Source organism: Eretmochelys imbricata, chromosome 1, assembly GCF_965152235.1.
Source record: "Eretmochelys imbricata isolate rEreImb1 chromosome 1, rEreImb1.hap1, whole genome shotgun sequence".
Lineage (NCBI taxonomy): Eukaryota > Metazoa > Chordata > Testudines > Cheloniidae > Eretmochelys > Eretmochelys imbricata.
Genome location: NC_135572.1, coordinates 252,734,705 through 252,750,275, shown reverse-complemented (window position 1 = coordinate 252,750,275; position 15,571 = coordinate 252,734,705). Strand labels below are relative to the sequence as shown.

At 41.6% G+C, this 15,571-nt stretch overlaps 1 protein-coding gene across 2 annotated transcripts in view; it reads right to left on the bottom strand.

Moving 5' to 3' along the window:
- FGD4 (FYVE, RhoGEF and PH domain containing 4) overlaps nt 1–15,045 on the bottom strand; it is a 124,316-nt gene extending 109,271 nt beyond the window's left edge. Inside the window, exon 1 of one of the 2 annotated variants that reach the window (XM_077827837.1) lies at nt 14,556–15,045. In XM_077827837.1, the coding sequence (XP_077683963.1) occupies nt 14,556–14,574 (19 nt within the window). In that variant the 5' untranslated portion in view covers nt 14,575–15,045. Of the gene's footprint in view, nt 1–11,642; nt 11,722–14,555 lie in introns of those variants that run through there. The other variant, XM_077827847.1, reaches the window with a different exon arrangement.
- Nucleotides 15,046–15,571: the final 526 nt, after the last annotated feature.

Genomic DNA, 15,571 nt, shown 5'->3' with positions numbered 1-15,571 from the left:
ATATGGATTTGGATGCCTAATCAGCATCCAAGTTTAAACATATTGTCCATAACTCTTACAAGTATAAATGAATTTGGCAATCCAGAATATGGTTTAAAACACAGATTGTCCACTTGCTACATGAAATCATTAACAGAGTGTAGTGCTGTTTTCTTAAACCCAACAGATATCAGTAAAAAAGTATGGTCCAAAGCCCATCAGTGACTGTATAGATAAGTCTCTAAATAGACTGCTGAGAACAGGTTAAAAATTACAGCAAAGGCTCCTAATAGAAACAACTGTGGAAAAATTATTTTCATTTAAAGGATGATCCCTATGGTATGATGTTGTAGCATCGCTTTGCAGGAATAGGCTCCTAGCATGAAGCAAAAATAGCCAGCATAGCAATTACTGCAGCTCGATTATTTCCACAATTCTAGTCATTAAAAAGGCAGCTTATAATATGATGGCATCAGTCATCGTATCTGAAATGAAAATTTCCGTCTTGCATGTTTTTGCCTTGGGTAATAAAGTTAAGCTCCCACAACAGTTGTGTAAAAAGTAAAGCTGGTCTAATAATGAACCACAGATTTGTGAATAAACAGCTCAATTTAGATTTGCTGCTACTCGTGGAGTCATATTATTACTTACAAGTATTAAGATAACCATCAGGAATTCATAAAAATGCTCATGAATCCCTGAAGTTTCACAAATTGATAATGTACTTGGCATTCTTCAGCTAAGGTTTAGCTGGCCATTCAGGGAGAAGTATCACGAGCCAAATACATGCCATGAATAGGGAAGAGTCAAAATGAAATATTCATAAGCCATTCACAAATGACCCACAGTCTGAAAACCAATTTGTCTGAAATATAAAGAGTACTAATGAGATCAGTCTCTATCCTTAAAGCCAAAAAACCCCAAATTAAATTGAATTGTCAGTTGAGAGAATGTAATTTGACCAGCTCCAATCAAAAGCCAGGCAACTATTTTTCATTGCGTATGCAATTCTTGACCCAGCCTGAACACACCTATGTCAACAACATTATTTGATGTGCTTGTGATTTATGAATGTGTTTCTCAATCAATCTAAAAACACCTTACTAACTAGCAGTCTGATCCTAAGCATGAGAGTAACTTTACTCACATGAATAGCCCTTTGGAACTCGAGAGATTACTCACATTACCATCATGCATAAGTGTTTCCAAGGTCAGGTTTTAGGACTGTTTGATTTAAACACTTAAGTAGCCAGTTTGCTCAGTCATTTCTTACATGCAATAAACATACTATTTTGTTCCATGTTCATGGCATTCTAAGTATCATCATCTTGCATTTAACTGCTGGTTAATTATATATAGCAGAGCAACTGGATGATAAAAAGCAACATTATTTTTATAATCTCACTTTAATATTCTATTCCTGCCTCTTTTACCAACCCACTTACCCTCTGTATTTGTTTCCCTATGTGCAAAATGGGAAGAAGGCTACTTACCTCACAGGTAAATTGTGAGAATTTATTCTGGTTTATAAAGCAATTTTGGAGGTCCTCCAAATCTTCAGTTAGATGTTGCTAATGGAGGGTAAAAAAGCATTATAGTCTTCCCTACTGAATACAAGGGATTTAGTGTAAAACACTAAAAATTCTATTATAAATGTATAGGTGTATTTTTAATCCTTCACTGCCACTCTGAGTCTCTTCTATTTAGCTGTAGTTAGGCAAAATCTCATCACAACAAGAGCACTGATTTGCTTTCAACCAAATTAAGCTATTTCACAAATTTCCTAAATCCTTGTAAAGCAATTTCTAATTTGAGAGGGGAGAAAATGCAGACATCGGCAATATTTTTAAATAAAAATAGACATGGAAGGCACAAGTAATTTCATATAGAGGACTTACAAATAGACCAGCAGTAGCAACAACCATGTCAGCAGGTTTTTCCTCCCACATCCACCATCCCTAGACTTCCATTATCTCACACAAGTTGCAAAGAGAGTGGCTTGTAAACAGACACTGACTTTCCAAAACCGTGACTGTTGAGAGAGGATTGCCAGCTTTAACCTTGAAGCTAAGGAGCATCCCCAAGGAAGCAAACCACAAGCTGGGTTTTGTTTTTTTAATTCAAAACATATCAGTGAACAGTAGAAAAATGTATCAAAACTAAACTTGTTTACGAACTCTGCAAGCTAACAGCCTGGATGCAATGCATAAATCCAAGTCATGTCAGACAGCATTCCAGAATAATGTGTCAAAGTAAAAGCAGAAAGACTTGTCTGTTTGTGGGAAACAATTGGGTCAGTTTGCTGGCAAGCCCTTTAGACTCCTTTACATTGAATCAAACCCATTATTCAATGCCAGGCTTCCTTTATAGTTTAATATACAGAAATATTGCAAATGAGACTTAAGAAATGTCTCAATTAAGTACCTACACTATACATACATTTCTGGCCATAGTATGTTGGTTATGTCTTTTTTGTTCACTAATTAAATGCATCCTGGAGTAGTTTTGTTGGTGGTGGTTTCGGGTGGGGAGGGGAAGGAGGTTGTGGCAAGATGCACTAAAGGTGATCTTTCCCTCGTGTAGATCTCCTATAAAGGTAGCAGTGTTGCTCTGCGATAGATTTTAGGGAGGAATTCCAAGGGGCGACAGAGACCTTCTTTAGGGAACTCCCCCTCAGAGGGGCTCAGTGCAACCTGTGGACTCTGCTGACCAAGACAGCCAGCATTCCAGGATAGGTCTCCCTTATGACTGTGCATTGCTGTAGCCCTCATTTGTCACTGAATCAAGTAAGGTGGTCATGGACATTTACATGTGTTGTCCACAATACATTAAAGTAACTGATTCCATAAGAATCAATGTCCACGTATTTTAACATTATTCGTAGCATCCAGAAGATGAAAAAAAATCTGTTATGAATGGCCAGATGCTTTAATGGATTAATTACTGACTGGTCTTTAAATCTCTGTCTGCAGATCAAGACTGACCCAGTGACCAAAGTTAAAAAAAATATTCACATATTTTGCAGCCTCTTATATGAATCCCAATTTAAAAAAAATATTTTATTGAAAGTCTATTTAGACATTTACACCATGTTCATCACTGTCATTTAAAATTCAGAGATGCATCTGAGACAATGTCAGTTGTGAAGTCCTCTATTTACGCTGGAAACAGAACACAGGCAGCGGCAGTACAAATTCCGTGCAAATCATATAGCAAAAAAAAAAAAATCCACACAAGAAGCCACTTTTAAGTCCATTCCATTGTTGGCCTCTCTGCCTACACTTGCACCGTTATCTCATTGGCAACTGTGATGGTGAATTCTATGACTGACACCATCCAGTAGGAAACGAACTGGGACCAACAACTCATTTCACATAAGCCACAAAATTACCTTGACATAACTTTTGATCCTTAGTTTTGACCCAGTTCAAGTCCATAATGTCCTAACGGTGAAAGTCTCATGTCTTTCCAACTACATGAGCCAGTCTCTCTTTTAAATAGCACCCAAATATAATAGTACGAAACACAAGTGGTACACATGAACAAGTGCACCACAACTTTAAGTCCAATAAAACAAGCTCTAGATAAATGACACTGTTCAATTGCAGAACACTTAATTGTGAAGGAGGAAGGGATCTGTCCAAAAGCAAAACCAGTTAATTATTATGAAAGGTGGTACAGCCACTGCTACCAAAACTACTCTCCCACTTCCACCAGGGGTAAGCACAGCATTGTTCCTTTATGCATTTAAAGGGACTTTAAGCCTATCTACCTCCAGAGCACATATGCAGTCATGCTACTGTGCGTTCTACATAACAAACCCCTATACCGTAGCGCTGCCTCCATAACTGCTCCAGGGAGAAGAACTAAGTGTTCACTACTACAAGACTTTACAAAAATGCACAACACTGCCAGATGAAAAATTCACCGTTTTTAAACTGTTATTTTACACGCTGTTGACCTTATTAACCATGTCATTTTCAACCTACTGACATTTTAAGAGCACAGAGAGCAGATCAGTGGAATGAGGAATGAGGAAGACTGACATGGCATAATTAAAAGGCTTTAGTGCTGCCCTCCCCCATACAAAATAAAAATGGCAGTCTTGGTAAAATGCATGCAGCATAAGCACTTTATTTCAAAAGAAAATCCCAAAACATGGCCAGAAATCCTTGCAGAAGGGACACTATCTTAAATGACTATTTCTGGTACAATAGTGCTTTAAGACATATTTTTAGAAGTCCCTTGTATAAAGGCAACAGTAATTTTAATTGAATATAAATAATGTTAAATCAAGCATTTGTTATACCTACCTCCTACAGCACAACCAAAACACTGTTTAAAAAGGACTCCATGGATACAGAAGGAGCCTTACAAATGAAAGTGAGTCTCCCTAATTTTACACTTGCTTTTACAGCACTGACATATTGTTTCCACACGCACAGCACCCTGAGAACTCGTGCAAAGTCACTGCATAATTGAACCGCATATTGTTAAAAAATAAAGATTCTAAACGTTTAATCGGTCAGTGAGTTCAGGGTGGCAGTGAGGGGGGGGAATTGATCTTGCATTCAACTACCATTGCATGTTCTAAGTCACAACCATGTATCTATTATACCGGTACCTCCATTTGAATGCCCCCTACACCCCATCCCAATCCCCCTTCCAAAACAGAACAACGTGAAGCTTACCACAAGCCACTCAAAGAAAAAGCAATTAACATTAAAAGGTGTGTAAATCAGTCAGTCAACTAGTTCAATGCGTAATGGGGGCAATGAACAGTATTTCACATAGGAAAGAGGTACGAATTGCCCCAATTCGGCTAGTTGTTATTCTCATTTCCTACTTCAGAGATCCAAAATCAACTACTTAAAATGAGACAAAAGAATCTTTAGAACCTTAATATTTCCAGTCTTTACTGATAAAAATTGCTAGACTGAATGACTAATAGTTATGCATCTCTAGATCACGAAACCATATATTGCACCAATATTACAAAAAAAGTATATATATTGTGCATTTAGTACTAACCTTATAAAAGCTGCATTTACTCCTCTTGGCTAGAGATGATTAATAGTTTTGGTAAAATCCCTTTATGTGCTCTTCCAGCTTACTAATTCAAAGCTTCCATTAACACACTCCATTGCAGATAATTGCAGACAGCACACGCTTCCCTGCTTTTGCCAGTCCCCAACACAGTAAGGATAATCACATTCCAGCGGGGAGTGAACAGATGGTGGATTCCATGGTAACCAATTCTCCTAAGGCTATTGGTAGAGTGTGTGACTACCACTTATTGGGTAACAATCACTCTTTGTGCTTCAGCCTTGCAAATCCTTAATGAAGGGACATATAAGCTTCTAGCACTTACTGGGCATGCCTAAGCAGGTGTTTTGCCATTTAAACAAGGCACTGCACCACAACAAAAGCTTTCATCTGGATTTAACCTTGATCGGGTCTATGCCTAATATTTCGGGTAGGTTTAATGCTCAAGAATAAGATCACACAAAGCTCAACTTGAAGTCTATTAAAAATAGCTCTCAACAGTTATGGACACAATTATCTTCTAGATTTATTCTTCACCTTAATTTCCAGAAGGGTTGAGTGCACTCATTCAGTCTTTTTTTTCTAATGAATTAATTTCCAAACCACACTGGATAGATTGAGATTTATATTATGTCACAAGCAAACAAAACAGCTGTTAAAATTTAAATCCTATTAATAAAACAATACAAGAACGTAGGAGTGTTAGGTAAATTAAGTCAATGCTAGTATGGAACAAAAATAATTGCCAGAACAATTTTCCAAAGGATGGTTTATTTCCACTGGAAAAGGTTTCATACCTACTCTGTTGGAACACTTGCTGCATTTTCTGGAGCTACTATGCTTTGCCTTACCTAAAAATGTTCTAATCTCCTAATTTACACTTGCTTTTTTCTTGGTTTTATTCCACAAGAATATTGCAATTCCTTGCTTTTGTTGTTAGAGCCTCTGCTAGGTTCTCTGTCTCCGCATCCAGTGAGACTAAAGCTGATTCAGCAGCCAAAAGCTACCTGTTCTCCACAAGCAGTCTGAATATGAAACAGAGGAGAGAGTCTAGAAAATGCTCTTTGGACTGTGTAGTAACTGAAGCTATTCATCTCACCTGACCATACCCATCTAGCAAGAAACCTGCATTGACACATGTAGCGGCCCAATGGAGCACTCCTAGCAAAATCCTCAGTGACATTATTTTGGAGGACAGGAAGAGCAGGGAAGTGGTTTTTCCAAGAACAATTGATAGCAGTCTTGCCTGCAGAGAAGAGCCTTGAAGGCATACATTAAGGCTTTAATTGCATGCCATTCTCATTCAAAATAATAAGAGCCCTATTTAGTGACAGAGCATGCCTGTCAGTTTACCAATATTTTGTGGGTGGGATCAGTTTACAAGTTCAGCCTTTCACTGCCTCGCCCTCCAAAACTCTGTCATTCATACTTTACAGTGCTTTGGAAAATGGAAGAGGATTTCCGTAAACTGATGCCAAACCACCCAGTATCTGGATCCAGCTTAAGCATGGGGAATTTCCAATTCAACAGACTTACTATACAGGGGCGGGGGGTGGCGAAAGAAAAACCAACCTTTTCCCCTCCTTCTCCGACAATACTGCTCTTATATTCCGCTAGCTAGCCCTGATCCTGCAGGCCTATTAGCAATTCCTATAGGAGAATGAGAAGCCCTCTATTGGAACCCACTGTGATAAATCTTACAATTTCCCTGCAGATGATGCTACACACCATGAGACCACTCAGTGCTGCCCTTCATTCCTGGATCCTCAATTCCTTTCATTCTCACTGCATTGCTGAGCTATACAAGTTGATATAAAAAGAACTAAGCTTATATAAAAAAAGAACAAAAAGCTATATAGTTATAAATTAAAATAAACCAAACTATTGCTAATAATTTGTTTTAGGGTAGCACCTAGAGACTGCTGGAGAGACTGGAGCCCCATAGTTGTAGCTACTGTACAAACATGTAAGAAGAATCCCTGCCCCAAAGAGATTACAGTCTAAATAGATGAAATAGACAAAGGGTAGGAGGAGAAAGAGGCACAGGCAGGCTAAGTGGCATACCCATAGTGTCAATCAGTGGCAGAGCTGGGACTAAAACCCAGGCAGTACCCTGTTCATTAGGCCACACTGCCTCCCAATGTTAACTGATGGCTGAAATGCTTTACAAGTGACATTGGGCTTCTGAAGCCCAAAACTAGACCTGATATTTTCCCTCATGTCTGTGTAGACCTCAGACAATTCTCTCCGCAAACTCCTATCCATTCCCGTTCCAAAGCCACGACATGCAGGTTAGAATGCTGGCCAGCAAGGAACAGAGAAACCACCACCTCACACTGCTGAAATGAGAATACTCAGGTGGAACTGGGTAAGAGGAGAATTGATAGGTGACAATGAAATGGTACAAGCTGTGATGCAAGTAGCCCCTGTGACGTTTCACTCCATATTCTTTATGAAAATATGCTTATGATACGAATATGACAACAGATATACTTTAGCAAGAGGAGTCTTATAAGATATCATTGGAAATATTATAATTTCCTGAACATAATTATCCAATTTGTATGCCTGTATCATTTCTGTGTCTGAAGTTAGGAATATTGATTATCTACTTTGGGTGACGCCCACTGCTAGGACAATGGACTGTGAAAAGGTCCGGCCTTCCTGCGGACACTCCATACTGCCACTGACTCAAACACTGTGATACTGTGGGAAACAAAGGACTCCCATCTTATGTAAATCCTATTTAAGGGTGGGGAGGAAGGCAAACCGGACTCCTCCTCTCCATGGCTTGTCTGCCCAAGAAGAAAGATTGCTAAAGCCACCTGAAGGGAAAGTGGCGGGGGGGGGGGGGGGGAGGGGAAGAGTCCTGACAGACAGGGGGTCCAATCTGAAAAGAAAGATAACTGGAATTCTGAACCACAGAAACTTTGCAACCTGCCTAAAAGTAACATTTAAGGTAAGAAATTACATTTTGTAACCTGTTTCTTTAGTATATTGATCTTAGCTTGTGTGCTTTGTTTTATTTGCTCAATAATCTGCTTTGTTCTGTCTGTTCTCTTATATTCACTTAAAACTCACCTTTTGTTGTTAATTAACTTGTTGCTTGTTTATAATAGAACCCAGTTTATGTAATTTCTAATGGGGGGGGCAAGAAGTTGTGCATATTTCCCTCCACGTTGAGGGAGGGGGCAAATTTCATAAAACGTTTTTGTTTGTACCCCTTAAAGGGAGTGGGAAGTGAGTGCTGGGGGAGACCTCTCACACAGAGCTGACTTCAGTCTGTGTCTGCAGTGAGGTGTGGCTCTGCCTATGTGCTTATCTGGAAGAGGCTTGTGAGCCTAACCCAGCAAGGTCAGGTAAAGGGGACCCAGGCTGGCAGAAGAGGCTGATGTGGGAAGGGGGAGGCTCAGTTAAACTCAGGCACATCAGGTGACACCCCAAAGGGCCCAAACCCCTCACAGATCCCATCACGGAAAAGCTGAGGGAACATCGACTGAGATGGCTGAGTAATGTGAGACGAGAGCTGGGATATGCTGGTCAGAGTACAATATCTAGTAGTCCCAGGAAAAAGACCACAAGGAAGACTCAGAAAAAGGTGATTTGAGACACTGAAGGAGGACACAAAGAAGATCAGCGTCAGCTTGGAAGACTCACTCAACAGGAATCTTTGGAGATGAAGAACAAGGATCACTGATCCCAACTAAAGGGGCAAAGCAAAGGAAAAGAAGATACGGCAGACTAATATAGGTCTGTATTATTTCAACACCTGCCTTTAATGTATTTATCCTCCCAACACCCCTGTGAGGTAGGGTACTATCACCACCATTTTACAGACAGGGAACTGAGGCACCAAGAGGCTAAGTGACTCGCCCAAGTTCCCACAGAAGACTATGACAGAGCAGGTAACTGCACTTAGATCTCCCAAGGCTTAACCTAGTGCCCTAATCACTAGACCATCCTTCCACTCCAACTCCAGTACATGTGCCACCTCGGATAATGGCTAAAGATTCCCTAACTGACTGAAAGTTGAGGATATTGGTAACAGCTGATTAATGCACAGGAATTGCTGCTGTCCTTGAGGATTTTTGGAGTATTTTGCTGAGGAGAGTGAGAAGTGTGGATGGGAACTGTGGGGCTGCCATTCTTCTCTGGCTCTAAGGAGTTCAAGTCACACACACACACACAGTTTTATGCCATGCTGTAGAGCTGTGGTCTCTAACCTTTTTACATACAAGGTAACTATCTGAATTTAAGTGCAACCCAGGATCTACCCCGCCCCTTTCCTGAGGCCCCACCCTGCTCACTCCATCCGTCACTCACTCTCCCCCATCCTCACTCACTTTCACCGAACTGGGGTAGGGGTTCGGGTTCGAGTGGGGTGCAGGAGGGGGTGAGAGGTCCAAGCTGTGGGAGGGAGTTTGGGTGCGGGAGGGGGCTCCAGGCTGGGGCAGAGCGTTGGGATGCCGAAAGGGGTGCAGGTTCAGGACTGGCACAGGGCTGCAGGAGGGGGCGCAGGGCTGGGGTGCAGGTTCCCGCTGGGCAGCGCTTACCTTGGGTGGCTCCTGGTCAGCGGGGCTAAAGGCAGGCTCCCTGCCTACCCGGCCCTGCGCCGCTACCAGAAGCAGCTGGTATGTCCCTGTGGCTCCTTGGGCATGGGGGCATGTGGCTCCGTGCACTGCTCCTCTCTGCAGGCACCACCCCAACAGCTCCCTTTGGCCTCAATTCCCTGTTCATGGCCAATGGGAGCTGCGGGGGTGGTGCTTGCAGACTCTAGCAGTGCAGGGAGACTCCCTGCCCCCCGGGGCCACGCCACCACAGGGACATGCCAGCCACTTCCAGGTCCAGGAGTAGCACGGGGCCAGGGAGCCTGCCTTAACCCCGCTCGCAGCTGGACTGTTAGTGGCCGGAGATCACAATTGACTGTCAGAGGCTCTAGGATCAACCAGTCGATTGTGATCTACCAGTTGGTGACCCTGCTGAAGAGAGACTGTGAAGTCATCACCTTAAGAAGATCAGAAGGAATGTGCAGGTGTATGTTCTAAGGAAGCGTTTTTCAAAGTTCGGGTCATAACCCAGTACTGGGTTATGGCATGTCAGGCACTGCGTTGCTCTGCTCAGCACTGCCAACTGGGACATTAAAAGTCCTGTTGGCAGTGCTGCCCAGCTAAGGCAGGCTATTGCCTACCTACTCCGACACTGTGCTGTGCTCTGGAAGTGGCCAGCAGTGGGTCTGGCTTCTAGGCAGGGGGGGCCACAGGGCTCCGTGAGCTGCCCCCACCCTGAACACCGGCTCCACACTCCCACTGGCTAGGAACCGGCCAATGGGAACTGGGGGGGAGGGAGGTACTTAGGCGCCTCCACCTAGGATCCGGACCTGCTGCTGGCCACTGCCAGGGAGCAACATGATCCACGGTGCCAGGACAGGTGGGAAGCCTGACCAGGAGCCACCGGAGGTAAGTCCACACCCCGAACCCTGTGCCCCAATCCTCTGCCCCAGCTCTGAACCCCGCTCCCGAACCTGAAACCCCTTTCTGCACCCCAAACCCCTCATCCCCCAGCCCCACCCCAGAGCCCTGACCCCCTTCTGCACCCCAACCCCCTGCCCCAGCCCGGAGCCCCCTCCCACACCCTGAATCCTCATTCCTGGCCCCACCCTGCAGCCCTCACCCCAACCCTCTGCCCTAGCTCTGAGCCCCACCCATACCGCAAACCCCTCATTCCCAGGTCCATTGAGTCACAGGCATCAATTATTTTCTTCAACTGGGTCCCCATAAAACAGTTTGAAAACCACTGTACTAAGGTACATCCCAAAATAAAAATTTAATTACAACAGAATGGTGAATCTTATGTGGAAAACACCAATATAGTTACCCCATAAAAACAAAATTATTCATAAGTATTTCCAGTGCTGGTTGTATGTGTTTATATACATGAAATCTTTGTTCATTAAACCTGAGAGACTGTCATACAATAGCCTAAATTCCAGCTGCCATAGGAGGAAAGCGATGCAGAAAGTACTACTGGCAATTCTTTGCCACCAGTTGCTAGGTCTTAAAACCGCCTTTGTGCATGAACATCTAACAAAGTCTTTTCGCGCTGCTGCAGGGTATGAAGGTCTTGCACAGCAATTTTCTGACAAATTGGCACATGACTATTTTGCAAGCCATCTTGCTACTCTCTAGCCTGAAGCTCCTTCAGTGGGTGCTAGCTTAGTTAGTAGTACTATTATCCAGGAAACCAGGTCCTGATATTTAATCATGCAACTGCAGAGTGTTCCTTATCTGTGACCACAGCTGTCAACTCTAATGCCAAGCGAGCAAGAGAAGGGGGGGGGGGGCAAAGGGGAAAAGAACAGCAACATCTTAAGTTTTGCTAATAGCAGCAGAAGCTGTGCCAATGAATGAATGCTCAAAATTCCACGTACATGTATGTGTGTCAATTTTCACAGCTTGTGTTTGTCATGCTGTCTGGAGTGGCTCACAACCATGAGTGCCAACCTCAGGGCAAACTGTCAAAAAGCAGGGAAGAGACACCAAACTAGTTGTATGTTCTATAAAAAGATTTCACCAAATCAGTAACAAGTGTTAACTCCTAAAGCTCTCCAACAGTCTTACCATGGAGTCACAGACAGTCCCCTTGGGCATTCCAGTTTATCTTGCCACCCAGGCAGGCTGGACTATGTGATAGATGGTCACTTCACCCCAAAAATCACAATAATATTCAGGTTACAACCAGTCCCAAAACACCAGTCACTTCCTTCAGGTCAGGTGTACTCAGATCTCAAACCCATGACCATGCCTGTAGCCAATCCTGTAATAAACTAAAGATTTATTAACTAACAAAAGAAATTAGAGGTTTAGAAGGTTAAAACAGGAAACATACATACATACACCAATGAGTTACAGTCATAGATTTAAAAAAGCTAACATAAGCTTCTATAATAAGCAGTTGTATACGTCCTTTAGGGCTGAGCCATAACATGCAGCATGGGGATCTGTTACTTATGTTTACAAATTTTTGCCCCTCAGAGTCCAGACAGCATAAAGAGACTCAGTTTCTCCTTTTCAGGGATTTTTATCCCCTTCACTCCAGAATCCAAGTTGATGGGATGAGTTCATCCCCAGGCCTCCCCTTCTGGAGGGAGTGAGGAATACAATCAACAAGGTTTCCTCTCCTTTTATGCTACATAATGCCTCATTTGACTTCAATGGGTCACCTTGTGTGCTGGACAAGCATTTTACTTTAATTAATGCTTCTTCTGTTTGGTAAATTATTTAATTGCAGAGGTTGACAATGCAAACACTGAATATGACTTTATACTATGGGATACAGATATTATAAGAAGTAGGATTAATACATGCAGCATCCTACAAGCAATTCCATAAAGTCTAAACACTGAACACATTCTTATATCTATTTTAAACTATACTAACCCACAGATAAGCCAGACTGGCCAGACCAGCTATGCATTAGTCAGTGTGTTCACTGAGGCCTGGAGCACTGGCATAAGCTGGCACCTGGTCTGCCAACACCACAGTGTTCGCTTTCAGAGAGCCCATGTATAGTACTGTTCGTGCACTCTAAGTGATAACAGAGAGAGTGTGTGTTACTAGAAAGGCAATCAAAGCATTTTTCCTCATTTCAAAGTTTTAGTTACTACTGTGGCTCCATATTCCCCTGTGCAATCTCCCTATAGAAAAAGGAAGAACACACAGTTCTCGGATTGCAAAAAGACATTTTAGTAGCACCTGTCTGTGTGCTAGGTGTTATGCATACACAATAGGGTCTTGATCCTGAGTGGGGCCTCTGGATGCTGCCATGATATTATAAATAGCTTTAGGAAGCTATAGCATCGAAGATACAAGGTTATTAAAAATAATCTCCCTATTTACTTTTGTGTTTAAAAGAATATTTCCCTCTGCTGATTTGAATACATCAAAAAAGTGTTGTTTACATGGAGCTTTACAATATTATGAATGTGTATTTCAGCAACAATAGTGTGAGAACCAGAGGGTCTGCAATACCTGTCTTTCCATCAAACACGTAAGAATCAGATATTGGCATGGTAGCATTTGCAGAATTGGCAAATGGGAATTTACATTTTTCATAATTTGTCCATTAACCTACTAAGTAACCTGTAGTAGTTCTCATGTGTATGGCTGGCCAGGCGGGGGGGGGTCACACGAAAAAAAATAACCATAAAAAAAAGAGTAGCATTACTTGCATTTCCAATGACTGCACAGAACAAAATGAAGTACATTATAAACTGAAGACTTTTTTTGCTAGTAAGAAACAATTTTTCAGAAAGACATTTTCAGCATTGTCAATAGTCTCTTGACTTCAGTAGTGAAGCCCTATCCCAGTCAAAGGAAAACGAAGTATTTTTACCCATCTGTATGTGGATGCAGCTGTATAATTTGCTACGTTGTCAAAGGCTTTAAATTACTGTAGTGTAAGTTTAAGTTCCACCATCACCAGACAGCCTGCTATGTCACATTTTCTCAGACCAGGTAGGGCTACATGTAAAGTTTTGCCAGCCTATCTATTCCATTAAGGATATGAATTTTTATTTTTATTTTTAAATTTAGCTATGCTAGCAAAAGCCCAAATGCAAAATGTAATTATATTGGCATAAAAGGAGCTTGTGCAGATCTAGCTTGTTTTGTTTGGGGAACAGTTATAAGCTATATTAGCAAAAGCATTTTTTTGCCAGTATTAGCTGTGTCTGCAGTAGGAGGGTTTGCCAGTATAGCTATAATGGCAAGGCTTTGAAGTGCCGACAAGGCTTCACTGTTAAGGAAGCCAACAGAAGACGACTTCAGTGAGGCACTACAACCATTCCTTAACTACCGATATAGGCGGTAACACCATTTCCCATCCTGTGATCCACAGAGATCCACCAGCAACAGAAGAAGCAGAAAGAGAACATTCAAATGTTGGTAGCAGAAAACAGTTTAATATAAAAGACTCGAGCACAAAGCATATTTACAACATTTTGCCATTGCTATGAAGAGAGAGAGTGCAAAACACACCAACATTTTGCTTACTGCATTGACTCTCCAGTGAGCACAGAATCCAACTCAGTGTGTCTGACCTGATGTTCAAAGCCCTCAACAAGTGAGGGGGGAGCAGCTTTATCTACCTGAGAGATGAACTCTCCCTCCTCAACAGCTTCATGTGAGGATGGGAGACAAGTCTCACAGGAGAGGGACCTAGAATATGAAATGGACTTCTCCAAAGGCAAAAAATGACCACATAGGTCTTATCACGTCCAGCAACAAATACAGAAGATATTTGACTTACGTTTCCCTCAAATTATTTTTTAATTCTTTCCCTCACTCACACAAAGCAGATCTATAAATTAATCAAGACTTCCTAAAGGCTGGAAAGGAGGAAATATTTCTCGTTTCAAATTCTTGGCGGATGCTCAGATACTATGGCGATACATGCTATAAATTTAGCTAGCTAAATATAACAAAGGAACTATACTATACTTAAGATGCATTGATTAAAAATAGTGTACTTACAGCCTCCCATGCCTTTCATCAAAAAACTACAACCAACCAGCGATGTGAACTGGACTTCTCCTTAATCGCAAATATTTACCTGTTAATGAGTCTACACATTTTGGATTTAGCCTATAAACTGGCAACAGAAAGAGTTACAAACGACGCATTTAAAAAAAGGAAGTTCTGAATTTCATAACCATTACTGACACTGATATGACTCAGGAAATACGCAATACTACAAATTTCAAAACACAGTAAGAGCATCCAGGGGGTGGGAACTGGAGCAGAATTATAATTAAAAAACAATTATACTTTAAGGATTTGTAAAAAAAAAAAAAACACCAACAACTTAAGAGCTGTCTATTAGACATCACAGAAGATCTCATACAAGTTCAACTCAGCGTCCTGGGCAAATTTATCTTGGTAACTATGTTCTGTTTGACTTAAAAGTTCTGTCCAATTACAGCTATACAGATTGTACTGCCCTTTCTTAAAAGCCTGGTATGCAGTGTTGCTTGTGAAAAATGACTACAAAATACACAAGAAGTGGTATTTCAGTTTATAAAGCAATTAGGGCTCTTTGGATGACTTGAGTTAGGGTATTAGCTTATTCTCTTGTTACTTCCATTTCCAGGCTCACATTTTAAATATTGAATTTATATCCAAGAAATAGGTGCAGTGTCTACACAAGCTAAATTACCCTTCAGCAACTAGCTGCGACCAGTAAATAGGACAGCCCTATATTTTCAACTGTTTCATTCTTGTGTCTTATTTTTATGTAATTTGTACGAAAATCAGTAGTATTTGAATCCTCTATTATGTATTTCATTCCTGCAAAAAGCTAACACAAACAATCGGTCACTGATGTGACCTCCCAATTCTTTTCCTCTTTTGAATGCCAAGTATTCTACTAAAGCTGTAGTGTTATTGCAACGTTGTTTTCAGAAGATTCAATGATCTGCTGGCCTAAAATGCTCCTACAGCAAGCCATGCTTTCAACTTAACATTCCCTCAAGGTCACAGGCTTCCAACAC